This window comes from Aquarana catesbeiana, linkage group LG12 (assembly GCF_042186555.1).
Source record: "Aquarana catesbeiana isolate 2022-GZ linkage group LG12, ASM4218655v1, whole genome shotgun sequence".
Lineage (NCBI taxonomy): Eukaryota > Metazoa > Chordata > Amphibia > Anura > Ranidae > Aquarana > Aquarana catesbeiana.
Genome location: NC_133335.1, coordinates 181,665,827 through 181,679,562, shown reverse-complemented (window position 1 = coordinate 181,679,562; position 13,736 = coordinate 181,665,827). Strand labels below are relative to the sequence as shown.

Here is a 13,736-nt window from a genome sequence, read left to right as displayed (position 1 = left end):
TTTTTTTAATTCTACTGGTGTATGGCCAGCTTGAGAAGCTCAAATCATGTAGATGTTTTGCTCAATATCATCAAAGTAAAAGCATAATAATAAAATGAATCTGGAACTACAGCACAACATTCAAAAAATGTCTGTTAATATAACTAAAAAAAAGGGGGAAAAATTCACATTGGCTTATTGCAGAACTTTAAGAACTGGATTATTCATAGAAGGAAAAACCCTGTAGCTGTGAAGTAGTTAAGAACCCATTGCCTGCATTTTGTAACACAAGTCTATGTTTTTACTCATGCCTCCGGTCTTACATTTATCTTTTTTGAATAATTACCCTTTTTGTTATTATTACCCTTTATTTATTATTATTACCCTATTAATATAGGGTATTATTATAGGGTTGTTATTATTACCCTTTTTGTATTAAAAATGTCATCAGTACAATGGTTTACATACCTTACAAGCCTTTAACAAAACATATTAATTATACTGTATGTAAAGTATAATTAGTATAAGTGCTGTAAAGTTCACAATTAATTATATTTTTCTATTATGTGTATGTAGTTTTGTATAGTATTATATCATTTAATGTCTTAATAGATAATGCAATTTTATCAGATAGATAAAACTGCGTTTTGTTTCTTGTACGTTTCATATATAAAGTGAACAGTTATTGATTGAGCAACCATATAGCATGTACAGTATGTGTTTGTATGTATATTGTGCTATACAGCAGGATGTTGACACAATAATGATGAAATGTCTGTAGTTTTTATTTTTAATATATGTGACACATGCACACAACCAGCCTCCCCCATACTTCTGTGTGACACATTGCCCCCTCCCCACTCTCCTGGTGTGTTACAATCCTGCGGTCTGAGGTTAGGTGATTCAGCTACTAAGGTGTATATATAGTGGAGATAGGCAGGAGTCATGCAGACAGGAGATCAGAAGGAAAAGGGCTTGGAGTTACAATGGGAATTCTAGCAGTCCTAGTCCTGCTGGGCACCTTGTGTGTCACAAGTCACTCAGCCCCAACATCCCGTAACTCACCTATGACCATCATGTTCCCAGGAGAAATCCGCAGCAACCTAACTGACCTGGAGCAAGCAGAGGTGAGACTTGTAAAAACTTTTTATAGACTTCTACTTACACTTTTCCATCTGCCTAGCTAGGTAACCCAACATGCAAGATGCCTACATAGTTACATAGTTACATAGTAGGTGAGGTCGAAAAAAGACACAAGTCCACCAAGTCCAACCTATGACACAAGTCCATCTGAAGCGTGCAGTTTTAACCAAAGCTTGACATACACTGGTAAATTCTCAAAATTACATTCGTGTTAAAAATCTCATCAGTATAATTGATAAGGTCAACAGAGACTTGACAAATGTTGTTTGAAAGTTCTTGAAAATTTGGTTAGCTTTTAACAATTTTGGTAGGAATTTGGGCATTAACAGTCAATTTCAATATGAACAGAAGTTCCCGAATGAAGACCACATACACAGTTAGAAATTAGTTCCCACAGTGAGAAGAACAATTGGGTACTGCCCGTGATATTTTTTTTTTTTGCACTAATATCCAAATTTTCAGAACAAACTTTCGGAGTATACCCCCATCTTTAAAAGAGAAGTATGTTTTGGTTTTTTTTTTTTGCCTATTCATACTTACCTAAGTGGATGCAGCATTGGTCCCCCACCGCCTCTTAACTGAGAACCGAGCCACCGAACATCGCTGATGGCTCGGTTCTCTCACCTGCCCGAGCGGAGAGCTGCTGCCTGTCAGTCAGCATCTCTCCTGCTCTGCTCCTCCATGCTCATTGGAGCACTAAACTGTGGAGCGGCTGTTTCAATGGCTCGCTGAGAGGCTGAGACTGCCATCAGTCCACCACCTGGTGGTTCCAGACTTCCTGAATTGGGATGACACGCTGCCTGGACTCATTCCAGTGACGTTAGCGAAGAGTGGACTTCAGACCGCTCTCCGCTGAAAACTGGTCACAGGAGTGCAAAACGAATTGCACTCCTGTGACCCTTAGGAGAAGCCCAGCCTAAAAAGCTCAGGCTGGACTTCTCCTTTAAGGCCCAGGCAGTACTAATACACACGTTTCAGGAGAATGTTTAGTAGGACAATCTCCGAGGAAAATTCTTCTAACCTGCTTCTTTCGATTTTCTCACTGTCTTTGAAAATGAATGTTGATTTGACTCCACTAGCAATTAGAAAATCGAATGTTTTGAAAACAAAAATTTTCTAATGCAGTTCTACAAGTGTTTCATTTTATGGTCTGGAGGAAAACCTGCACAAACCATACCTTTGTTGGGGTTCAGTGGGAAAACTGCAGCTTACATTGCTTGTCAGTAGGAAGAATGCTACCCTTACAGTGGTAGTTGGAAAGCCACTTTACAGACAGTTAAAAAGATCACTGATGTCACGCTCCTGGCTCTTTTAAGTGGTGGTGGCCCTAAAATTATGCATGCACCATCAGCCACAATTCAAGGAACCCCTAGCAATATCTAGTTGAGCATGGCTGGTTTATATGAATCATGCTGTCAGCATAAGAAATGTAAACAAAGGTACGTCATTTCTAAGGGAATCGGGTACCGGACTGCAGATCAGCTGCAGTAGTAATAAGCAATGCAAATTAATTGTACTTAGTGATGTCATCAGCGGTTTATTTTATAGAAGGACCTGCTTTTTAATTAGACTGCAGTCCTTCTACAAAGGTGTGTATGCATATATTTGCACATATCGACTCTCCAATTATTGATTTCTTCAAGGCAGCTATGTGTTTGGAATCTACTGTAAGGTATTTGCTTTTGTAATTGTAAACTGACAATGGAGGGTGAATTGCAGATGGGGTTTTGGTTGGATTGTGATTTGACAGGGATTTTGGTTATGTTGCAGCAGATGAATAGGAGTGTTAGTTGAAAGCATAAAAAGGGGGTCAGCGCTAAAGAAAAGAAAAGGGCAGCTTGCAATAGGTAAATATAAATATATATATATATATATATATATATATATATATATATATATATATATATATATATATATATATATATATATATATATATATATATATATATATACATAGTACCCAAACAAACCACTAAAAAAAATAATACAGCGCCACGAAATATAGAATATTACAAGCTTAATGCATGTGCTATTAACACAGCATTCATATTTTATTTGGGCTGGGGAAGGGTGGTTGAGGGTTTTGGTTGGAGTGTGGAGGTGAAATGGATCTTTTTTGGACTGAGGTAATGAAAAGGAATCATAGCTGGAATGAGTGTTGGATGGGAGTCTTGGTTGGTCTAGGGGAGGGAATAGGGATCTTAGTTGAATGTGGGGGTTGGATGGAAATTTGGTTGAGCTGGGGGAGTGGATGGGGATCTTAGTTTGATGGAGAGGTGAATAAGGATCTTGGTTGGGCTGGGTGGATAGAGGTTTTGTCAGATGTATGGGTTGGATGGGGATATTCTTTGGGCTGAGGGAGGGAATGGAGATATTAGTTGGATATGTGGGTTGGATGAAGACCTTAGTTGGGCCAGGGGAGTGAATGGTGATCCAAGGTAGATAAAGATCTTGGTTGGGATGGGGAATGGATGGTGATTTTAATTTGATGTCGGGATAAGATGGGGGATTTGATTGGGCTTGGGAGTGGGTGGGAAATTTAGTTGGGTGGGGATCTTGGTTTGAACGTGAAGGAGGACTGGGATCTCGGATGCAGTAATAAGACATAGGGAAATCTTAGTTGAAGTTGGGGCTTAGATAAGAATCAGGCAAAAACTCTCTCTGGGTGGACAATCATTACTCTAGCCAACTGCTGTCAAGTGAATGGTGTAATCAGACAAGTTAATTGTGAAAGTGTTGGAGGGCACCCATACTATTTTAATTGTTGCCTAATCTGCCAAAAAGATGTTTTAGAAGATGACCATATAATGTCTATGGGTGCAGAACCTGTCCTGCTCAATAGTGATCCTAATGTGTAAATCGAAAGCATCCTGTGTTTTCCTCGCTCACTACTTACATAAATTGTAAGTTCCACAGCTATGCAACACTCTAAAATCTTTTTACCCCAAGGCAGACAGATCCTTCCTGCACGTGTGACCACTCTCTAAAGTATGTTGGCAGCTTTACAAAACAGCTACAGAATGGAATGCTGATTCTCATTGCTATATGAACAACAGCATTCTAAGAACTCACTGATTTGCACTGCAGTTTTGTATATATAGGATAAATGAATACTGATTTGTATATAATATATTCATTTTGGGTTGAGCTTTTACTGAACCTCATGTGATTTTTGCACATTTGAGATTTAAGTGTTGTTAATGCCTTTGAATATTATTTTGCTACCTTTTTTGAGAACCTTGAGAACTAAGAGGACAATAAAGTGCCTGTGTGAAAAGGTTATCCATATAATATCCAATCTTCTTTAGACCTTTGTCCATCCTCATGTATTTTGTATTCTGGTTTTATGTTTGCTTTAGTCACAGTATTTGTTACTTTTGCAGTTTCCTGTACCTTGAAAAATTTCTATTCTCCACAGAAATATCTAATGCGATATGGGTACCTGCCATTAGAAAGTGGTAAAGACAAACATACCTCCATAGAAAAGTCCCTGAAAAGGATGCAGCGAAAGATGGGGCTTACAGAAACTGGTGAACTAGACTCAGAAACTATGAAGACCATAAACAGCCCTCGTTGTGGAGTACCTGATGTGGGAAAGTTCCAGACTTTTGAGGGAGACTTGAAGTGGGATCATACTGATATTACATACAAGTGAGTGTCTTTTAAAGCGGACCACCTCTTAAGTGTGTTAAGAGTTTAAAGGGATGGATAAATAAAGAAAATAATAGGATTGAATTGCTTAATTTTCTTGAAAGAGGGGTCTTTTTTGGTTCTCGGACCATAAGCTTACATCTTGATCACATGATTTCTACTAAAGGGCAAGATTTAGTACATTTGAATTCTAGTGTATAAATTTGCCTTAACCATTTCATTGCCAGTGATATGTTCCACAAGTTATAGTGTTGAAAGACATAAAATAAGCTCATGGTGGTGAGCGTGTCTTAAATTTTATCAAGCAGGCTCCTGGCTACATTATAGAAGTGATCTGGGTGCCTGATGTTAGGATCATTTCCCCCTCCAAGGTTCCCAGGTTCTCCTCCTGGGAGCCAAGGACTAGAAAAATGACTTCAGGATGGCGAGTGGGTTCATATTGGGGAGAGATCTGATGCCCAATTTCTAATCTGTACAGTGAGGATGAAAGCCAGGTGCTGTTGTGATAGGTAGGACTTTCTGTCCATCAGCTCAGGGATAGTGTGCAAAAAACACATTAGACAACAGACTCCATGCTTCCTTAAAAAGAATTTGTCAGTGCACTATACTATTAAATAGGGGGATTATCAGCTCCCCTGTAATATTAAGAAAGTGAATAAAAATTTCAGTTAAAAAAAATAAAATTGAATTAAAAAATGTTTTTTTTCTTTAAAGTGCTTCCACCCCTGCTTCTATGTAAAAACACAACAGCTGGGTAACGCATATTGGATATTGCTGTGAGAGAGGAATAATTCTAGGGTCATTATTTACAGTTTATTCAAAAATGATGAGCTGTAAAGCTTTTTTAAAGCACTACCTGTGAACAATATTAGGTATCATAGTTTGGCACCGTTTCAATGGTGCATGCAATTTTTAGACTTGGCATGTTTGCTATCTATTTACTCGAGACAATTGCATCCTTTATTTTACATATAAATTGGAATTTTTATTGTGTTTGTGCACTAAAATTAATTTTAGTATATTTATTTCTGAAAATATAGGTTTGATAAGCAGTTGTGCAAATATCATGCAATATACCACCTTTTTGTTCTTCAGGCCTTACTTTTGGAAAATATACATTGTTTTAAGGGTTTTAAGTAACCTTAAGCCCGGGTTCACACTAGCACGATCTCAGAGATTGCATGTGATTCGCACCAGCACCGCAGGTGCCGATCACATGCGATCTCTGAGCAATGCAGGTTCAGCCATACAGTTGTATGGCTGAACTTGCATTGGATTTGCACAGAAAATAGTGCGGGGACATGTTTTTCCCATGTGTTCTCACCCATGCGATCCTATTCCTGTGCGAGTTCACAGTTCGCACTGCAATCTGTGAACTAAACTTTGTGGATTGTGGTTTCTTCCACTGGTCCCTACATTATTACTGTGTTGTTTGGTTATGTAGAAGCTGGCAGACGGAACTATGGCACACAGCGGGGAAGCAAACTTCCGGCACATCTGGAAGTGTCGGATGCTGAAAGTCCATGTACTTTGATACAGTACTTTTATTTGATCTATACTACTTTTTATTACCACATATGTTTTACCACTGAAGGCAATAACATTGAAGGCGCTTATAAAGACACATACAGCATCTGCTGCAATATTTTTTATAGTATACTAATAATTGTGTTGTGCACCTCTGTACTTTCTGTCTTTTGTTTACTGCTTTGCTTTAAATGCTTTTTCTTGCTCCCAGGATCCTGAACTATTCCCCTGATCTTGACCCTGAAGTGACAGACGATGCCTTTGCCCGTGCCTTCAAAGTATGGAGTGATGTGACACCTCTCACCTTTACACGGATTTACAACGGGGAACCTGACATAAACATTTTGTTCGGGACTGACAGTGAGTGAATGTGAAAAAGTGCCATAGTGCACAGCTAATATTTAGAATATGTGTAGAGGAATGATGACTGAAAGTGAACCAGATTATTTTGATGATGTTTAGATGTGCATTGCGATAGACTGTACATAAAAGGTTTGTGAGCCTATAGGCATTAGCTACGTGCATACAACTTTTAGGCCTCCTATATGAAACTGTCAGGTATTCCAGTCTGGACTTTAGATACAATATGGTTCTTCCGGCTTCAGCATATGGTGCCATCGTAGAGCTAGATTCAACATAAATTTAATTTCAGGCAGTTGGATTTAAGTAGTGTGTTAAACTGGTCATAGATGGATAGAATTTCAATAGAAAAGTCTTAGGAAAACATATACGAAAATTCTCTTAGAACATTTGGATGTCATTAGAAAAAGATTTTGTTTGCTTTTAGCATTTGCTTTTGAAACAAATGGACTTTACAGACTGACAACCACATACACTGTTAGAAATTTGTTTGTTTGAGAAAAAAATTTCCACCCTGCTCCTTAGAATGTTCTCATCACTGCGGTCGAAAATTTACATCAATTTGACCCACTAATGATTAAAAATATGAATGAAAATATGAATAAGTTTTCTTAGTCTTTTCCTAAGAATTTTCATTTGAAATTCTACCCTTCTTCGGCAAGCTTTATTATGTTGACCAAGCAAACAGGCGTCAAAGGAAGCCACAAAGTAGAAATAGGAAATGTTGTCATTTACTTGGGTATGCAGAGTTGTGTGAATCACTTAACTGAACAGGTTTATAAATCCTTTTGAAGGTAAATCGGTATATATTTAATGTGTGTTTATTTTCCTGGAGTTACATTTCCAAGTATTTATTTGGACAAACAGGCACATAAAGACCTGAGGCTCCTTTTACCACGTATCTCTATTAGAGCCGTTCCAATGGACACTACTGAAGTCCCTGCAACTTCAGAAAAGGTTCCAGCACTACTTTGATCCAACTTTGGCACGACTTCAATGCCAGAGAGTGTAAAAGTCTTATCAAAGTCACTTCAAAGTTGTATCGAAGTTGGATTGCTAAGTTGCACTGTAGTCTCTGTACTACTCTACTCTGTAGTTGCCTTTCTGCTTTTACAAAGAGAAAGATGATTAAAAAAAATGATCAAAAACTGAAGAATAGGTGCAAAGATAAACTACAGGGGGGCATACATTTTAAGAGCAACTAAATTCTGGAACCTTTTCTTAAAAAAAGGTAGGCAGAGAGCACCTAGTTACCAGTATTGCATGTGATCACCCTGCAGTTGATATTTCTCCATTACTGACTTACTATTCCTTGTTCTGCACTGTGTTGAAATATAGAGATGCCATCTTGGTGGAGGCAGGGCTTTCTCTTCTCAGGTCAGAGACCCCAGCCAGGAGTACAGTGAGCAGAACCATAGTGACATCACTAAATCTCACTCCAAATCTCCTGAGTCTAGCAATCAGTGGCAGCAGTGCCTTAGATCTCACACTGTAGATATACAGTTATGTTTTCCAGGCATAGAAGTGTCTGGGCACCCTTACATACCAGAAATTACACTATTTTGACAAAGAGATTCCAGACAAATGGTACATTTTTTCAGAGTACTGATTAGGTACAATTAACATTTCTAAATGTTCCCTTTAAAGTGTTACTAAAACCACAACAGTAAAATCTGTCTGTATATGCAATAAAGCCTGCTTGTTATACTCACTATGTAACCTAAGGGGTTAATCCTCCGCATTGTGTAAAAAGGATATTTGATCCTGTCTTCTCTGATCTTCCCCTTCTTTTACTGTCCCCAATCCATCTCCTGATAATACAGAGCCTTGGAGGTACTCTGCACATGCTCAGTTTGATGTGTATTGGTAGAGAGACTTTTTTTTGGGGGGGGGGGAGGGTGCATGTGATCAGCACAGGGCCAATCAGCACTGTCCAGGGGGTCAGGGTCACGCAGCTTAATAGGACAGACAGAGGAGAATGAAAACTCCTCCTACAAGCTTTAACCAGTGAACAGCCGGACACTGATAGAAGTCACAAGACTGATATATACTGCTGATGAGAAAAGGTATTTAGCAGTTTATATTTACTAAAATAATTGCATTTCCATGTTCTGTGTACTGTGGGAGACCAGATATAGTGAATGCAGAGTCCTGGGTTTAGTAACACTTTAACATAGCAAATTGTCACTTTTTACTTCAGTTCTACTCTAATTTGTCTCTGCTGCTACAACTACTGCACAGCAATGTGGTAAAACACATAGCACAAACTGGTTGCAGCTTTCATTACTGATTCATTTTTTGTTATATAAGTCACAGAATTTAGTTATAATAACCCTAAACAATGCCAAAGAAATTGGGATTTCAAATAATAATCTTTCATGGAATACTAATATTGCTTTTGGTTAGATGGTCAAGGGTTCTATTCAATTCCTCAGTATGTCTGCATGTTTGATTCAATACCAAAAAGCATTGCTGCCTCACACATTACTATGTAGTTGAACAAGTTAATTACTGAGGCTAGATGTGAGCTAATTGATTCCTGCATGGGTGAATGTTTATTTTTCAGAGATTTGTTGTGCAAGAACAGCCAACCAAATGCAAACCCTGCAGGCATTGCACTGTAATAGAAATACTGGGTCTCGTGTATAAGCGTGTCTGCAAAGTGTCTAAAAGGAAAGTGTTCTGCCTATACAGAAACCTTTGCCTTCCTGTTCATTTTCTAACCTGCACTGGGAAATGATTGTTGCAATAAAGCAAATGTGCAAATGCAATGACCCATAACAGTCCATCAGAATCCATCTTCTCTGATCTGATTTCACTTATTCGAAATCCGATTAATTGCTACAGGTTTACTGTGGTCTGCACATTATCAAAGCAATACACCCTCAGGCAGCTCATATCTGTTAACAGCAGGTACTCCCAGTTGTGGGAATATTGTAGTTCTCATCAACCCATGGATAACTGGATTAGCACAGAATAACGCAGATGCAAATTTCCCAAAAGCAAAGCTGTGTTATGCCCACGTAGGTCAAAGAAACAGGTTTGGTTTTTAAGAAGGCTCGTTTTCCCCTTGCTAAAATGTTGCATTAAACCTAAAAAAAAATTAAAAAACAAAAATTAAAACACCTATAGCAGGGAAAAAAGTAGTTCAAATATTCACCTTTGCCTAGGTTGCTGTAGTGCAGGGGGGTGATGTGATCATTCTACCAATGAGAATCCAGGGAATGCTGACCAAATCTTCTGAGAAGATGCTACAGCACAGTGCAATATAATCGTCTCAGTGAAATTTGGGCTACTCCAACTTTCCCAGGATCTCATTGGAAGGAAGATACTGTCACCCCAGCCTAAGCGATGTGGGTGGAAGCCTGGGGAAAAGTACATATATTATCTAACTTTTACACCACAAAGGGTTTTTATTTTAATTCAGCATTTTAACAATGGGTAGGGAGGTCATATTATAAGAGCAGACTTTACTATTAACGTACAAGGTCCACTTTTTAGCTCTATTTCACCACCACAGCTCTCTTCAGCTTCCGGGAGTGAAGAAAAAACCCGGTATGGAGGAACGTGATTTACCCTTCTTTTTCTCATGAGTTATCCTTGCTGAATGATAATTGCCCCAGCTTTGTCACATAGGGGAGGCACTGTGTAATGGGACTTGCATTCCTTACTCCCACTGAGACTGCATGGAGTAGTGGGGAAGTAAAGGAAAGAATGTGCAGCTGAGGAGGGGGCATTGAAGTGAACCTGATACTGTGCCCTGTACGGGCAAAGCACAGGTTTGTTGTCAGTATTTATATTAGTGAAGGACTTTGGATTGGCCATTTACACACACATGTTATTTACACATGACATCTTTCCTTCAGATCATGGTGATCCATACCCTTTTGATGGGAAGGATGGACTTCTAGCTCATGCATACCCACCAGGTGCTGGAGTGTATGGAGATGCCCATTTTGATGATGATGAATTCTGGACCCTTGGGACTGGCGTAGGTAAGTGCCGAGTACAGAAGCCACATATGTTCAGCCACAGTGGCAAGAAAAAAATATAACTGTTTTTTGCAGTAGTTTTTCATAAATTGTGATATGATCCTCATCTAAGTTACAATAGACAAACATAAATTGCTTAAGGTGATAACACACAAACAATTTCAATATCTTGTGTCTTTACTGAACACACTCATTGAACATTCACAGTGCTGGAGGAAAAACTAAGTGACCCCATAGACTAATTACTTCAGCAAAAGCTAATTGGAGTCAGTAGCTTGCACATCTGGAGTCCAATTAATGAAATGAGTTTGGAGGTGTGATTTGGAGCTACTTTGATTGATAAAAGACACATTTTAAGATTGCTGTTCATAAGAAGCATCAGCTGATGTGAACCATGCATTGCAAAAAGGAGCACTCTGAAGACATACGATCAAGAGTAGATTATCTGTATAAGACTGGAAATGGATACAATGACAAAAAAAATATATAATTTACATGTTTTTGCATTTTTTTAGCCTATTAAAAATGAGCATGTTTTTATTAAAACAGTGTATCAAAAGATATATAAAGCATATTTAGTTATCTAAATAGTCATTAAGTTATTGTCAATTTAACTGATGTTGATACTGCTAAATATGGCCTAGGCATCAAGGCATTAATAATCTTTAGCAATGAAAAGGCTACATTTATTGTGAAAAATACCAGGAACAAATCAGTCAAGATAGTTCACTAGAGGAATACAATCATTAAAATATATAAGAGGGTACTATATGATTAGGCCGCAGCCACTGATTGGGATAGGTCCTCTATTCTTTGCCTCAAACTTTTTCCAAAAGACCTCAGCCCCTCGAACATACCAAGTTGAGTGAGAAAACATAGAAACATACAATATCACATGAAATCCCTGAAGTAAATACACAGTACCCAATAGTAGCTCTATATCAAAGAAAAAATACACCAAACCTGGTAGTAAAGGCAAACCTAATATAGTGTCACTCAATATGGTTGGTAAGTAGGCAAGCATAAAATTGATTAATAATAGTAATAACATAATTCAGCATACAAAGTGATTAACCATAAGGACTAGGCATAGGATGATATTTGGCATCCATGGAGTAAGGCCACCTTAAGTGCAGCAGTGAGCAGTAATAAAGTTTAATTTACCGAGTGCTGGAACTGCCAGAGCACATTTAAGGTGGTGATGCTAGTCCTAGACTGACTGGGTATGCACTGTCCCAAAAAAAGGAGGATGGTAGCAGAGGGATCAGGGAACAAAGGGGGCTTGCAGAATTATTATTGCGGGAGGGGAAGTCCGGTTATCGTTGGGGCCCTTTAAGAGCATTGATGCACTTAACCACAGTCCCAGTTAACCTGCATGCAGTATGGGTACAGTATAGTCTCAGCACAGGTTCAAGATACATGTGTTTCAGATGCGGTAAAGGTTCGGTATAATGCGGTATAGGGTTGGTATAGGTGCAGTCTAGGTTTGGAATAAGTGCGGTATAGGGGTATAGGGTGCAGTATGGATTGGGTACACTTGGTGTCCAGCTCTGAGTGACTCAGTCTCTGCTAGCAGTACCAGCAATAGGCAAATAACCCTCTCACCAGTCCCCAGGTTGCTGCAGTGACCTCTTGCTGTAGAAGTGAGGACCCCCCCATTGGTCTCCCCCCCCCGAAAGCCTCTGGTGATTAGTGGTAGGAAGCAGAGAGTGTTTGGACAATCCAGTTTCTCTGTGGAGATCCCTGTCTCAGGCTTGGATCTGTGCTTGTATGGTCTCCAGCTGGCAGATGAATATTCAGACAGAGGTGCTCTCTCTCTAACTCCCTCAGTGACAAAAAAAAGAACTTTACCAGGCAGTTTAATAAAAATCCACTCTTCCTACTGCACAGTGCCTATTGGGATCTGTGGTGTAACCATTATAGTATAGCCATTATATGGCTGCTGTCCCAAACTACAACTCCCAGGAGTCTCAGCACTCTGTATAGAAATCTATGGGCTTGCTCTTGGCTTTAGCTCTCTCCATACTGACCGGAGGAGCACGGTGCAGCATAACATCAGTATCTCAGTAGAGGGAGAGAAAAATAAAGGGCAATGTCTCCATCTCCATATTGTTGTAGCCCAGCAACTGTAACAAATTTACCTATCAGCTGTAAAATAAGTGCTGGACTTAAATGATAATTTCTGATGTGACAACATCAGCTAAAGACTCCACATATTTTATATGGTTTCTCATTTTCCCCTTTGTCAGTGGTGAAGACTCGGTTTGGTAATGCAGATGGTGCACTGTGCCATTTTCCCTTCGTCTTTAACGGCCAGTCCTATTCCTCCTGTACAAGTGCTGGGCGATCAGATGGCCATCTCTGGTGCAGTACAACAGCTGATTTTGACAAGGACAAAAAATATGGCTTCTGCCCAAGTGAATGTAAGTATCAAGTAATCGCAATTAATTGACTGTACTTAAACTTGTTCCCCAAGAAGAAGATAGTAAATACGTACCTCCCCAATTTCTATTCCACGGAATGCTGTTGTGATGAGAAGGAATCACCAAATGAAGTCTCATCAGAAGCAGACACAATCAGGAGCTTATTAGCTCCTCCTGTCAGACCCCTACACAGTTGTGTCTCCTAGACAAGTGTAGGGGCAGGCTTAGGAGCTCCAAACTCACTCCTAAAATGTATGTGTTGCCAAAATGTTTCTCTTTACATTTAATAGAGGAGTGAGGAGCTAAATAGTTTGTCAGGCTGTTGTGGTCTCTTTCATTTTCTATTCTTCCTGGCAACCAATGTCACCAAGACAGTTGTTGCTAGAGCAAGACATAAAGGCAAACCTTACAATGGGGAGACCTGCTCTGGTTATAACTTTGTCAGAGGGTAATTCCCCTCCCTTTGTAGAAATTTCCTCTTACTTCCTGTTGCTTCTTCAGAAAAAGGAAGTAAAGGGAAATATCCCTAAGGAGACAAAAAAAAAAAAAAAGAAAAGTGATTTTAATTCTTCCTTACTTTAGCTGAAATGGAAAAAATATGTTTTTGCTATGCATACACTTTAAACTGAACCTGTGCTTTGTCTATGTAGAGCAAGGCAAC

At 39.1% G+C, this 13,736-nt stretch overlaps 1 protein-coding gene across 1 annotated transcript in view; it reads left to right on the top strand.

The window, feature by feature from the left end:
* Positions 1 to 908: 908 nt before the first annotated feature.
* Positions 909 to 13,736, top strand: part of MMP9 (matrix metallopeptidase 9) — a 29,121-nt gene continuing 16,293 nt past the window's right edge. The window contains exons 1-5 of the mRNA XM_073606264.1: positions 909 to 1,106; positions 4,541 to 4,773; positions 6,512 to 6,660; positions 10,527 to 10,655; positions 12,902 to 13,075. Of these exons, the coding sequence (XP_073462365.1) occupies positions 966 to 1,106; positions 4,541 to 4,773; positions 6,512 to 6,660; positions 10,527 to 10,655; positions 12,902 to 13,075 (826 nt within the window). The 5' untranslated portion in view covers positions 909 to 965. The remainder of the gene's footprint in view (positions 1,107 to 4,540; positions 4,774 to 6,511; positions 6,661 to 10,526; positions 10,656 to 12,901; positions 13,076 to 13,736) is intronic.